Below are 15,459 nucleotides of genomic sequence, written 5' to 3'. Positions count from 1 at the left end.
GGAAAGGACATACCACATATCAGCCATACTAAGCTTCAAATTCAGCATCTCCAGTCTCCAGGTTTTATATCAAATGCCTCCTCTTTCATTAGCCTATCTTAAGTCCATAAGCATAATTCTGCCCTGAATTAGAATGCCATGTGTTTCTTTTTATTGATCACAATAGGCCATTATAAGTTCCGGCCTCTGGGAGCTATTGATTTTTTTTTTTTTTGAATCCTAATTCACAGATCTTAACATTTTACAAGATAGTTGTAAGAACCCTTATTTACTCATTAAGTAAATAGCGAACAAACCATGATTAACATAGATCCCAAATCTTTTCTAGGACATTAGGAATTTACGATTTGCTCATAAACCTGAGGGGCGGACAAGAAGATCCATATTTGAGAATCTAATGAAATATGCGTTTCCTGTCTCTAATAACCTGGTAAAACGTTTCTTATTTTTGAAAAAAAAAATGTGTATTATTAGAGGTAGTATAAAGAAACCTTCTAGGTTATCTAGAATCTTGGCATTTATGTCCCTGCTTTGTTATTTAACCAGATTCATAGGTTAGGTTTAACCTAATCTCTCAGTTTCTGTAGATATGAATTGGGGAACCTGGACTAGCTGATTGTCAAAGTCCATCCCACTGTGAACATTCTATAATTATATGAAGGATCTTCAGAAAACTTTGGGAAATGCCTGTTATGAAAAAACTGTGTGCAGGATTTCAAAACTTCTTTGTACCAAAGTAAACCCTTTAATTAATAAGTCCTTTACTTTTATTTTTTTCTGTGAATTTTCTGAATTATCTTTTTTATTTTTTTGAGATTTTTTTTTTTTTCTGTAGGGTGCATGTGCTCAACAGACAGGGAGAGAGAATGTGAGAAGTCACCTCCATTGGGGATAACCATGCCACAGTCCTCCTTTCTGGGCACACATGCACAAGTACCTGGCATGAGTTTCAAGCCTTCAGGTCTGGTACTTGAAACATGATCAGCCATGTGGGAATCCAGTGCCTTAACACTACCTGCTGCCCCCGCCCCCTTTGGTTCTTTTTATCTGGGGTGTTTCTCTTATTAAAAATTCTGCGTGATCTTCATCTTTTTATTTGCTTGGGAGCAATTAAGTCTAGCAGTTGGGGAGGAAAAGTTGACTAAGTTTCTATTATGTACTAACAACAGTATTAGGCTTCCGATGATGGTAGATATTTTCTCTCTATTAGCGAGATGAAACCAGGATTAGACAGGCAATTAACTCAAGGGCGTAGCTAGTGGGGAGTAGAATTTGGAGTCAACACTGGTCTCATTTCCATTTCAATTTTTAAAATCATAATTGTGTCTGTTACTATTTTTATAAAAATGATAACCTAATATTTGTTTTATACTACAGATTGCATGTTTATTCATTGTATTTTAGAAAATGTAGTGTGAACTTCATAGCTGCCTATGGTAGTCACACCTATGATGTCAACCTAGTTAATTACATCAAGATGACTTTTAAAAAAATAACTTCTTTCAGTATTTAAAAGAAAACTTTTGAAAGTTATCAAAGATATCTGAAGAAAATATATGTTAGCATTTGATAAATTTTTTGGTGGGTCCCCATGCTTTTCTGTGTGTTTGAAAAATATGTATTGAAAATATTTAAAATGATAAGACTAAAATGATGAAAACGAAGGTTACCACTACAAAATATTCTTCAGATAAGTAAATAAAAACTTTGAGTATGATAGGGATACATTTCTGATTCATTACCTTCTGAAATGTCTTTTTTAGTTACTAACTCTGCTTACTTTTTTTGTAGCCTCTTTTTGCTTTTGAATATAAAGAAGTATTCCCTGAAAATGGGTGGAAGTTATACGACCCTCTTTTAGAATATAGAAGACAGGTATGTACTTCTTCCCTTGCAATTTTAATATTCTCCATTCCTTCTATTACAAAGAAAACTTCATATGTAGCAGGAAATAGCTTTATATAAGGCCTTGGTTTGTTTTGGTTTAAGGTTTTGTTTTGTTTTTTAAATGAAAACTAATCCTGATTGACTGCTCTTGTTTTTTTGGCTGCTTTATGGAATATCCCCTTGATCTTTTAAAATCTTTTCTTACAGTTTATAAGTAATCAATTTATTTTTAAAATGTTTAATAATTTTAAAGATAAAAATAATAAGATGCTAAGTGTCAGTATTCCTATATGCCATTCTACATCATTTACTCAGATGTTTCTTTTTTGGGTATCCTATAATTTACTTTTGAAAAAATTTCTGAATTCCACTGCTTACAACTTAGCTCCACATCAAATTTTGAAAGTTTTATATCCTCACAGAAAATACATTATTCTTTCTCTTATGTTTTTCTAAGGACCATGTTGATCGACTATGGTCAGTAATCAGAACAGAAATTATGTCTACATAATGACATGAATTCATAACTATTTATATATAAAATTTATATGTTCATAATTATATATAAATATATAGATAAATATATATACACACTCACATATGATTTTTGTCATATGGTGCATGCACTTGCCAGAGAGATAGACAGAGGCAGTGGGAGGAAAAGTAAGAAATCAACCTCCAGGGAGCTTGGCCACATCATAGTCCCTTCTCCTGGGATTTTGGGCACATGCCCACACACACCCAGTGTGAGTTTTAAGCCACCGGATCTGGGACCTGAACAGTTGTCGGCAATGTGGGAGTCCTGCACATTAACCACCATGCCATCTATTGGCCCCAATAACATCATTTATATTATTTAATATGCAGCTCAAGCTCCTATGGTGTGTTCAAGTATTGTGTTGTCAGAAAAGTCATGATGCATTTTTTCATAGGAAAACAAGAATAAATATATCATGATTTGTCAAATGACCCAATATAGTGCATTCTACTTTGATTCCATTAATTTGATATTTACTGTTTGTCTACTCCTTTCTTTTTTCTTTTTTTTCTTTTTCTTTCTTTTGAAACTATTTACATTGTTCATCATCAGTGTTACCAGCTTTAGAAGGGATCATTTCTCTAATTTCGTTGGTATTTTTCATGTTCCAAGAGGGCAGGTACTGCATCTGTTTTCTCACCGCCGTACTCTCAGGATGTAACACAATGCCTGGCACATCATAGCCAATAAGCATCTGTTAGATGAATGAATGCATGAATGAAGCTTAGGAAAGTGTTCTGTTCATAGGCTGTGCTCTGTAAATATTGGTCAACTAATAAGCCTCTAGCATATATTGATTGTATTTACTAAATCACATAAATGGAACATTGATATGCCTGGCTTTTTCTTAAGCATTTCATAAATATTAATTCATTTGATCTTCATAATAATTATTAAGTTACATACTAATATTATCCGCTAGCATATGAATGCTGCTCAGGAACCTTGAGTAGTCTGCACACAGTAACATAATTACTGAGTATGAGAACTAGAATTTGAATCCAGGAAGAATGGTTCCAGGACTATGTGCTTCACCATTACTCTATAGACTTTTTTCCAATATCAAAGTAACTTCTTAAAAAATTGGATTTCTAGGGACCAGCAGTTGGCGTCATGGTTACACCGCTGGACTCCCACATGGCCAACTGCAGTTTGTGTACCATATCTGATGGCTTGAAACTCAAGCCGGGCATGTGTGCTTGTGTGCCCAAGAGGAGAATGAAGAAGGGATTGTGGTGTGGCCATCCCCCCTGGGGAGTGATTTCTTGCTTTTTGTCTCTATCTCTCTGGCGAGTACATGCACTCTATAGAAAAAATTTCTCTAAAAAAGAAAAAAAAATTGGATTTCTATACTGAGAGACTATCACTTTTTATAGATAAAATTGTAAGGGCTATAGTAAAGATTTCAACTGTTACTGAGAAATATACATGTTTTATACGTATGTAAATACATATTTATATCAATCAGATAATTGGGAGAAACAGTTTCAAAATTTATTTTAATTGTAACTAAGAAGGACACACTAAGACTAAGGAGAACATTCCCAAAACCTTGCTTACGTTTCATGTATATGAATGCTGAAGAGTAGTTTGAAACCTAGTGAACCTTACAGAAGGTGTGTGAATTAAAATAAATTGCTTCGGGTAGTCTCATGGAGCAAGGCAGATTACAGTAGAAGTATAGGTTCTTCATTTAAGAGAATTTAAGACTTAAGATCAAGCATAAGGACATTTGTGTGTGTGTGTGTGTGTATGTGTTTAAGTTGAAAAACACATGGAATAGTAACACTTAGCATTCTTTATGAAATTCAAAAGGTCCAAAAGGGTATACAGAAAAGTAGCTTTCTGTTCCAGTGCAACCCTGCCCCCCGCCTCTTCTCCCTTCAGGAAATAATTTTACTGATTTTCTGCACATCCTTGCAAAGACTGTCTTTATAAAAGGTGTGTATGTATTTGTACTCAGTGTTTTGAAGCTCATTTGTATAAAGTATGCACAATTTTGTATACTTTTTTCATGGAATATATTTTGATGATTGGACCATCTCAGAACATAGAGACCTTCCTCTTTTATAAAAGTTGAGAAATAACTCAAGTGGCATAAAATTCACTATTTTGAAATATGCAGTCTATTGGTTTTTAGCATATTCGAGTACCATACTCAAGTTCTAGAACTTTTAGAAGACTTGGTTTCAGCTAGAACTCTCACATATAGGCGTGTGCTCTTGAATGAGTCATTACATCACAATGCCTTCATTTTCTACTTGGTATTAGGTACTGTTTTAAAGGATTGTGTAAAGGAGTTATATATAGTTTTGGTCAAATTAAAGACTGTGCCACAGTTTTTTCATCTATAAAGTGAAATTAATAAATCTTAATACGATAAATTCACTGTGGCTGTGAAAGTGCTAACTATGTTTAGAGCATTCACTGGGTGCCTGCCCTGGGGGCTTTCTTTGTCTAGATGAGTGGCAGAAAAATCAGTCATCCAGTCAAGCTGAATGAGACTGGGGACTCTTTTAAAGACTGGGAGCATTTGAAGTCATAGTGTTTCCTTCTCCCCTAGATATGCTTAGCACAGATCACATGAGATTAGTATTTAATAATAAATCTGTAAACATAAAACAGGGTACCAAAATGAATACAGACCTCCACATTAGAATGTCTGATCCTGGGACCATCAGATGGTGTAATGATTATGACGCTGGACTCCCACATAGTGGACCACAGTTCGAGTCCTGGACCTAATGGCTTAAAACACACTGGTTGCATGTGCATGTATGCCCAAGATCTCAAGAAGAGAATGGAGGAGAAGGGATTGTGGCATGCCCCCCCCCGGGGGGGCTGATTTCTTGTTGTCTTTCTTTCTGGTGAGCACACATGCCAGAAAGAGAGCAAAAATCTCTCTCTCAAAAAAAAAAAAAAAAAAAAAAGAATGTCTAATCCTAAAAGACTGGCCATCATAGGTCAGATAATAATAGTATCAACAGTTTTTAAGAGATGGATAGTAGAGATAAGAGGAGGTCGCTGGAATGGATTCTGATCTGGTGTCTTCATATGTCAGTTAGGTAATAATTTGTCTTATCTTTTACTCACATGCAGGGAATTCCAAATGAAAGCTGGAGAATAACAAAGATAAATGAACGCTATGAGCTCTGTGATACGTACCCCGCCCTCTTGGTTGTGCCAGCAAATATTCCTGATGAAGAATTAAAGCGAGTGGCGTCCTTCAGATCAAGGGGCCGCATCCCAGTAAATATGAAACTTTGCTAAGACTTTGCAGGTGGTTTATACTCTGCCTGATGCTGAGATTAGTGAATGAGGGAATGGGTGCAGGATAAAACACCTCAGCAGCAGGTCGTTTATGGGGATATTGGAGATGGAGTCGTTTCAGTTTTCTCGAGTGTCTGGTTGGCATGGGTATTGGATACCTGCACATGATTGCATGATTCTTAACTGGAAAACAAAATTTGCCTTGTGCATTATCACTTATCTTATTATATATTGTAGCCAAGAACATACAGAAGAAAACTTTGCTTGTTTATGATTAATGACTGTGTCCTAAAAAGATCAACTTAAATAACTTTAGGTATAAAATTAAAAGATTTTGAAGACTTTAGAGTTGGGCAGTTTTACTGATATAGACTCAAACACCTTAAAATGAGACTAAATATGCCACATTTTAGAAGTTTTATTTACATATTTATTAGTAAAAGCAGAACTTTTTTGAGATGAATTATAAACCAAGAAGACTACAAATGGACGTAACCCTCTTTTCCCTCACTAAGGTTTTATCATGGATTCATCCTGAAAGTCAAGCCACAGTCACCCGGTGTAGCCAGCCCATGGTCGGAGTGAGTGGAAAACGAAGCAAAGAGGATGAAAAATACCTTCAAGCCATCATGGATTCCAACGCACAGTCTCACAAAATCTTTATATTTGATGCCCGGCCAAGTGTTAATGCTGTTGCCAATAAGGTGAGATTGTGTTAGTAATTAAGGTTAGAGTGACTCATGAATCAACTGAGTGTGATGGGAAAAAGGACTCCGGCTCTACAGTGGTAAAGTGTAGGTTCTGATCTTGGCTCTTGTGCTTGATGTGTTTTGAGTTAGTTGTTTAATCTTTTTAGACCTCGATTTGTTTGTAAAATGAGAAGAATAATAGCTATAGAGTTGTTCAGGAGCAAAAACCATCTAATAAAAAACACTGCACAAGAGGGTGAATGGTGGCACAGCAGTAAAACATGACGCTCTGTGAGGCCCAACCACACAGGAAGGTTCCAGGTTCATATCCAGAGACCTCTCTGCATATGCCATGCACACTCAAGCTCACAATCCTGAGGCTGGCTGAGGTTGACTGTAGACTGTGACATCAAGACCCTGTTGGGGGTGCTGTCTCTATTTCTGTTGCTTGGGGAAGAAATAAACTTAGAAAAGAAAAGATGGAGTCCCAGTGTGGGCAATTAAACCAATGCAGGGTGGGGCTGGACACTCCAGGTGCCTTACAGACCTCCCCGGGGGTCCCAGACCTGGTGGCTTAAAACTCACGCTGGGCGTGTGTGCGTGCGTGCCCAAGAGCCAGAGAGGGGAACAGAGGAGAAGGGATTGCGGCATGACCATCCCCACTGGGGGGTGATTTCTCGCTTTCTGTCTCTCTGTCTGGCGACAGAGAGACACGCACACGCGTCCGGCTTGAGTTTTAAGCCACCAGGTCCGGGACGCGAACCGCAGTCGACTACGTGGGAGTCCAGCGACATAGCCATTACGCTAACTGCTGGTTCCCAGCAAAAACCTCTTAAAAAAAAAATTAGTGTTTATGGGTCAGTAGGTGGTGATTAAGGCTCTGAACTCCCACGTTGCTGACCATGGTTCAATTCCTAGACCCGAAGCCTTGAAAATCACACTTAGTACATGCCCAGAGTCCCGAGAGAAGAAGGGATTGTGGCATGGCCACAGTCCCCCCTAGAGGGTGACTTCTCACTTGCCCTTTTCTCTTTCTCCAGCAAGCTCATGTAGCCCATGGCAAACACCTTTAAAAAAAGAAAAGTAGTGCTGAGGCCAGCAGATAGTATAAGGGTTATGTCGCTGGACTCGCATGTGCTGTGTCACAGACCCGGCAGCTTAAAATCACACTGGACATGTGTGCCTGCATGCCTAAAATCTTGAGGGAAGAATGGAGGAGAAGGGATTACAGCATGGCCATCCCCCCTGGGGGGTGATTTCTTGCTTTCTCTCTCTCCATCTCTCTCTCTCTGACAAGTGCACACATTGTATACCAAAAATCTCTCTTAGAAAAAAAGAAAGAAAGAAATTACCTATTGGGGCTAGCAGGTGGCATGGAAGTTAAGGCAGCTGGATTACACATAGCCAACTTTGTCATTTTGAGTCCTGGACCCGACAGTTTGAAAATCACACTGAGCATGTGTGCATGCATGCCCAAAATCCTGACAGGAGAATGGAGAAGGGATTGCAGCATGACCTTACTTTCTCTGTCTCTCTCTGGCGAATGTACTCACCCTATAACAAATAGCAAAAACTAAAACTAAAGTAAGAAAAAAAAGGACATTACCTATTTTTTTACTCCCAATAAGCAATGTATATGCAGTATAGAAAAAAATAGTTAATGCAAATAAACAAAAAGAAAATATTTTCAAACACTTCCATTCCTGTAACTAAGAGAGACACACATTAAAACTTGGTTTTATTTCCAGACTTACGTGCATAGCCATGCACATATATTTGAAACAAATGGGAAAATTGTAACTTCTTTTTAGTAAATGATACTGTAGATAAACGTTCATCTGTAGCATCATTTTAGTTGTATAATAACTATACCAACGGTTGTTGGATATTTAGGGTTTTCTTTTTTCCCTATTAAACACAATGCTTGGATAATTATCCTTTTAATTAAGTTGTGGAGAGGATGTACCCAAATAGTTCTATCTTGCTTAGCCTTTTTAAGAGCATTGGGAATTCAGGCATTCTCTGTTAAACTGTAAATAGTCCCCTAAGGGAGATAGGGGAGAAGCATGGCATCCTAACCCACTATGCTAATACTTTCAGGTCATGGTTGTAGGACATAAAGATAAAATGAGGTAATGTGTAGACCCTAGCCCAAGGATACGCAGATATTCTTCCAGTAATTGCTTGTTAGCCTTCTTAAGCTTTATCCTGTGAAATAGCAGGATTGAGATTTAGGATTGTTTTCTAAGATGAGAGAAAAAGGAGAGAGACAGAAAATATGGTAGGGTAAAATGTTAGGTTCATCATTTATTTTGATCATTCCCACACATATTCCACTATGGAAATCTTCCTGTCCTTTAGAACATTCACAATTCTAGTATATCCTTGCTGCAACGTATTGTTTTTTTTTTTTTCCCAAATCTGAAAGTAAGTAAAACGTAATGATTATATGACAAATGACTTACAGCCCTGGTCCACGACAAGAATTAAAACCTCACCAGCTACTAAGTCCTCCATGCATGCCCACCCTAATCAGTTTCCCTTTCTATTCCCTCCAAAAGTAACCACTATCTTTTTATGGTAAGTTTTCTTGCATTTCTTTTGATTTTTTATTACCAACATGTACCACCCTCGAGTGTATAGTTTAGTTTTTCCTTTTAAAATAATGAACTTGATAAATCCTTCTAATTTCTTTCCTTCTACAGCCCTGCCTTGCCCATCTCACTCTTTTCCTTCCTTCTGTGGAGTTCTCATACTCTGGATTTTGCTGACTGCATCATGGTGCAGTTCCACTTCCTCGTCCTTTGAATTCCTTTAGATTAATCTAGACGCTTATTCGGATATAGGTTCAATCCCTTTGGCAAAGCTGTAAGTGGTACTTTAAGGGCCATGTAATTTGTGGTTGATTCTCCTTTGGGGGATGGTAGCAGCTATTAATGCTCAGTGCCTGGATTCTTTAATTCATCAGGTTTACAAAATGGTGATATTCTGATTTTATGATTGTTTTAAAGCTATTAGTTGAATGCTGTCTATCGAAAGGTACTTTCTCTTATCTATACTTTAGATAGCCAGCAGTTTTGTTCATAGAAGAAGGACAGGATAAATGCGTGATTCTTTCTCCTTACCAGTTTTCCAATAATAAATCCATTCCCTATTGTTCCTTAAAGGTAACTATTTGTAAGTATCATTATGAACCCATTAAACTTACTTGACATTTTTTAAATCCATTACAAATTTTTCTTTAAGTTAAAATTTGTATCAGATCAGAGAGTGTCTTATCAGGTTATCTCTTGAGTTCTTTTGACATAACTATAGCAATCTTTGCTGCTTGGTATGAGAGGATATACCAGAGTCAGCAGGAAGTCTTGTACATTTCCTGCCCCAGATGGGAATAGCCATTCTTCCAAGAAGTTCTGATTTCTAGTAGCAGGAAATAGTATTTCAAACCATAATCTAGGTGCAAAGGATGTTGATTTGCTGCTGAGTTGGTTCTGTTTCTGGATTTTTTCAGTAGATAATTAGGAAATATTTGTGCATTTTTAAAGATAAAAATGCTCCATGAGTTCATGTTAAAGTTTTCAATTTACAATCATTACTAAACCATTCTCATGTAACTTCTCCGAAATTACATCAGTATTTCCTCTGTTGTTTCTTAAAGATATAGCAGAATAAAAGTAGTATATCCCATAACTACTCATTTGCTTTTTCTCACCCCAGTCTCTGAATAACAGTATTTATGCCATCATTACCAATATGATTACTGAAGAGTTAAAAATTGGATTGTGCCTATGCTCTCCCCATCCTCCCCCATTTTAAATATAGATTGTATTTATATTTAGGTGATCAAAGCATATTCTCCCTTTTGTGCACATAATCCTTCTTCTACCTCTTACTTCTACAAGTAGGTTTATATTTTGTGTTCACAACTAGTATAGCCTATTCTTATATGAATGTCTTTGTAGGAATTTTTTGTCCGAAGTTCTCTAGTAAATATTTCATCAAGGGTTCATGGGAACAATTATCTTTGACTGCTGGCATGCTGATAACATCTGTGTCCTTTATTTTATTTATTTTTTAGAGAGATTTTTGCTATAAGGTACATGTGCTTACCAGAGAGACAGAGAGATAGAAAGTGAGAAATGACCCCTCCAGGGGAGATGGCCATGCCAAAATTCCTTCTCTTCTATTCTCCTCTTGGGATTGTGGGCATGCATGCACATGTACCCAGCATGATTTTTAAACCACCTGGTCTGGACTTGAACCATGGTCAACTACATGGAAGTTCAGCTCTGTAATCATTACACTATCTGCTGGTCCCTGTGTCCTTCATATTTGAAGTCAGTTTTGCTAGATTCAAAGTTCTTGACTCACATTAGATTTTTCTGAGTATCTTAAATATATTACTTCATTTTCTTTTGACTTAAGGTTTCAAAAAAAATTCTTATGATAACTAAATATCTTTTCTAAGTCATTGACTTTTTTTTTTAAGGTTTTTGTTTTGTTTTGTTTTGTTTTCATGAGGACGAGCAAGTGCACAGGAAGTGTGGATACCCTTAATGAGTTTTCATCATGCCACAATCATCCCCCCGTTTTCTAGCTAGTCAGAATCTTGGGGGTGGGACCAGCAGTTAGCGTAATGGCTATGTTGCTGGACTCCCATGTAGTCAACCACCCCAATTTGCATCCCAGACCCAGTGGTGTATGCATGCCAAAGATCCCAAGAGGAGAATGGAGAAGAAGGGATTGCAGCATGGCCTTCCCCCCTGGGGGGTGATTTCTCACTTTTTGTCTCTCTATCTCTGTCTTTCTGGTGAGCGCACGCACATTACAGCAAACAAACCTCTCCCCCACCCCCCCAAAAAAAGAATCTTGGGGCAAACATACCGGCATGTTTTAGGTTGCCTTAGGGTCCAAACTTAAAACTGATGTAGTTTCCAGCACTGCAGTCACTAAGCTCTTGAGATGTTGACTAAGTCATGACGCAATTTTGCATAAGAAAACAGAAAAATATGTCATGACTTTTCCAGTGACCAAATCCTTCCTTCGCTACCAAGGCTGGACCCAGTGACTTTTTTGGACTGTGTGTTCAAAGGCATTTCTTTTTCCCATCTAATTATTTTGCCAGGATGTCTTTGTATTAAGTGTTCTGGGATTGTAGTCTCAAATATATGTGTATGGTATTTCAATTTGGAATTTTCAAATTTTAAAAAGTTCTCATGACTGTTTCCTCCAGCTGTAGTCCTTAGTATTTGTTGTGTTTTTTTGTTTTGGCTCCTTTCTTCAGGGACTTTGTTATTCATACATTGACTCTTCTGTAATCAGTTGTCACTTTCTTTTGAGTCCTTTTATGTGTTTCCATATTTTCAGTTTGTTTTTAAAACTTTCCTTTTTCTCTTGCATGTATCTACCCATTTTTTTGGTTTGTTTTTGGTAGAGGTTTTTGCCTTAGCTCATGTGCACTCACCAGAGAGAGTGAAAGAGATGGAGATAATGAGAAGGAAAGTGAGAAATCACCGCCAGGGGAATGGCCACACTACCGTCCCTTCTCCTCCGTTCTTCTAGAATCTTGGGCATGCACACACACATGCTCAATGTGAGTTTCAAGCCACCGGGTCTGGAACTCAAACCACAGTTAGCCATGGGGGAATCAAACAATGTACTGCTCTGCCATCTGCTGGCCCCATATTTTATTTATTTTTTTTAATTATTTTTTTAAAGTACATTTAACCTCTTATTTGTTTATTTGCTGTAGGGCACATATTTTTATGGGTGGGAGAGTGGGGAGAAAGAGAAAGTGAGAAAGTACCCTCCAAGGAGGATGACCAAACTCCAATCCCCTCTTTCCCATTCTTCTCCCAAGATTTTGGGCGTTCACGCACACTCCTGGTATGTCTTTCAAGCCAGTGGGTCTGGGTCTGAACCTCACAGTTGACCAGAGGGTATCCAGCTACCCTCACCAGCAGGCTGCCTAGCTGGCCCCTTGTCTTCTATTTTTAAAAATGTATTATATAATTTGGTCGTTTCTGATGGGACATTTTCCCCCTTCGATTTATTTTAAGTCTGCACATCTATTTCTTCCATGAGCAAGAGAGAGAGACAGTGGGACTACACATGACAGAGTCTCAATGATGTGATCCATGACCCCAGCGACAGCCACCCTAGGTCATGGGCATGCACATATCTAGCACACTCAAGGAAGGTCTGTAACTGTGAACCAAGAATCTTCCCATGTGGGTCACCTTCGGAGAGCATTGCACTTTACCATGCCCCCCCAAAATAAATATGTGTGCATGTGTGTGTGTATACACATATTTATAGACATATATATATATATATATATATATATAGTCTACACACACACACACACACACACACACACCTGCTGGTGGATTAGTAGTTAAGGTGTTAGACTTCCACATGGCCAACTGCAGTTCGAGTCCCAGACTCAGTGGCTTGAAAATCACATCAGGCATGTGCGTGTGCATGCCCAGAATCCTGAGAGGAGAATGGAGAAGGGTCGTACAGTGGCTGTCCTTCAGGGGGTTGATCTCTTGATTTTTGTCTCTCTGTCTCTCAGGTGAGTGCACATGCCCTATAGAAAAAAATCTCTAAAAAAAAAAGCTCTCACTTTTCTTTTATTTGTAATTTATTCTCAAGTTCTGTCACTTCATTTTTGAGATTTTCTAATTCTAATTTGTTGTTTTCATGCCTGGTATAAATTTTTAAAACATCATTGACTTGCTTGAAGCCAAAAGGTTTCAGTTTTGTGGGGCATAGTAGGGATGTTATTAATGCTGATCATTCTTTTATTGTATGAGAGCTTGTATGGGGATTTGACCAAGATCTTCTGTTACTCATTTGTAGGTAAAAATCAGATTTTCTAAACTTTTAGAAGGATATATAGTTTAGTTAAAAGGCATGGCACCGAAGTTAGATGTCCCCAGAAGTTAGAAGAGCTAACTTCACTTATTTTCTCTTTTGTTGTTTCTACATTGCATTAAAAATATGGGGCTTACTTTCTGCTATTCCTGGTTCCATCCTACTATTCCTACTCTACATCCACATACACTCTAACTCCCCACTGCCCCCATACATCCTTTTATTTGGACCTTTTCTCCATTGTTTCTATCCTACTCAATTTCATCATGCTTTTATCAGCAGCAATCCCTGGCTGATCAGAAAGGAGAGTTTATAAGGGTTAGACTGCTCTAGACCCTTTACATTTACTGTAGACCCTTTGCACTTATTACCTATTAGAACGGATAGACCTGGAACCACCAGACAGTGTAGCAGTTATGTCATTGGATTTCTACATGGCCCACCATGGTTCGCGTCCCAGACCTGGTGGCTTAAACTCACAGTGGGCGTATGTGTGCACGCACACCTGAGATCCTAAGAGGAGAATGGAGAAGGATTGTGGTGTAGCCCTACCCACTGGAGGAGTGATTTCTCACTTTCCTTCTCACTGTCTCTGTCTCTTCAATTCACATGCCCTAAGGCAAAAATTTCGGGGGATGGAGGAGAATGGATAGACCCCTTTTCCAGTTCCAGCGGGTCTTTTTTTTTTTTTTTTTTTTTTTATTTGCTAAAGGTTGCCTATACTCAGTAGAGACAGACAGACAGAGAGAGGAGAAAGCAAGCCCCATGGGGCATGGTTGTGCCACAACCTGTTCTCCATCTCTCTCTCCTTTTGGGATTTTGGGTAAACGCACTTGGCAAGTTTCGTTTCTTCTTCTTTTTTTTTTTTTTTTGAGAGAGATTTTTGCTGTAAGGCACATGTGCTTACTGGAGAGAGAGACAGAAACAGAAAGCAGAAAATCACCTCCCAGGGACGATGGTCACACCTCAATCTCCTCTCAGGATTTTGGGCATGCACATACATGCGCCCAGCGTGAGTTTAAGTTCCTGGGTCCAGGACTCGAACTGTAGTTGACTATGTAAGAGTTCAGCAATGTAACCATTATGCCATATGCACGTCCCACTTGGACCTCTTAAGCTGTCAGGTCTAGGACTTGAACTGAGCAGTCAGCTATATGTGAAGGTTACTTCCTTAAGCACTAGGCCATGGGGCTGGCCCCATCTGTTCTTCTTAAACTGATCTGTTATACTTTCCTACAGTTTTAGAAGAAAGCCAAAATAAGGAAGCAGGACAAATACTAATATCTGTAGGACTTTCTTGGGGTTCTCCTGTTTCGCTTCTGTCTTATGTCCATTGCTATCTTCTGCTTCCTCATTCGCTGGTAGCGACCAGACTGACAGGCTTTGGGTGATTTGCTGCACCTGTTGGTATGATGGAATTTGATGAAATACTTTATCACCTAGTTGTTTTAAATTATTTTTGTGTTTGTGATGTTATTAGCTAGTTTTTTTTAATAAAAAACAAATCATATTTTTGGAGATACAATTTACTTACCATAAAATGTATTCTTTATAGTGTACATTTCATTTTTTGAAATGTTTTTGCTGTATTCACAAAGTTGTACATCTATCACATAATCCAGTTCCAGAGCATTTTCATTCTCTTTTTGTCATGGGTTCTCGGTAGTTGCCACCCACTGGCATCTTTCTAAAATTGTTATAACAAATTTGAGTTGAGTGTCCTTCCACTTTGGACCTGTCCTCTCTCCACTCTTCAGAAGTAATCCTTGTTAAGAGGTGCCCACAGGGGCCAGCATGTGGCATGATGGTTAAGGCCAACTGTGGTTTGAGCCCTGGACCCAGCAGCTTGAAAATCACACTGGGCATGTGTGTGTGTATGCCTGAAACCCTGAGAGGAGAATAGGGAAGAAGGGATTGTGGTGTGGTGATCCCCCCAGGGGAGCGACTTGTGTTCCTTCTCTGTCTCTCTCTGGTGAGTGCATGCATATAATGGCAAAAACCTAAAAGAAAGAAAAAAAAGTTTCCCACTGAAACACTGATCATTTTTGTTTTTAGTTTGGCTACAATCCCTGCTCCTCCATTTTTCTCTTGGGATTTGGGGACACATGTTCATGTGCCTGGCATGACTTTCAAGACTGTGGGTACAGCACTCAAACCGCACAGTCAGCATGTGGGATCCTGCTGCCTTCACCTCCG

General features: G+C 38.4%; 1 protein-coding gene across 6 annotated transcripts in view; it reads left to right on the top strand.

The window, feature by feature from the left end:
- Nucleotides 1–15,459, top strand: part of MTMR2 (myotubularin related protein 2) — a 98,664-nt gene that overhangs the window by 62,783 nt on the left and 20,422 nt on the right. For all 6 annotated transcript variants that reach the window (XM_006162587.3, XM_006162585.3, XM_006162586.3 and 3 more), the window contains 4 exons: nucleotides 329–430; nucleotides 1,792–1,875; nucleotides 5,525–5,674; nucleotides 6,211–6,399. In XM_006162587.3, coding sequence (XP_006162649.1) covers nucleotides 329–430; nucleotides 1,792–1,875; nucleotides 5,525–5,674; nucleotides 6,211–6,399 — 525 coding nt within the window. The remainder of the gene's footprint in view (nucleotides 1–328; nucleotides 431–1,791; nucleotides 1,876–5,524; nucleotides 5,675–6,210; nucleotides 6,400–15,459) is intronic.

The sequence above is a fragment of the Tupaia chinensis genome, unplaced genomic scaffold (genome assembly GCF_000334495.1).
Source record: "Tupaia chinensis unplaced genomic scaffold, TupChi_1.0 Scaffold140218_1, whole genome shotgun sequence".
In the NCBI taxonomy this organism is placed as follows: domain Eukaryota; kingdom Metazoa; phylum Chordata; class Mammalia; order Scandentia; family Tupaiidae; genus Tupaia; species Tupaia belangeri.
Note: the sequence above shows the minus strand (reverse complement) of the source record. Positions and strands in the feature narration are given on the sequence as shown.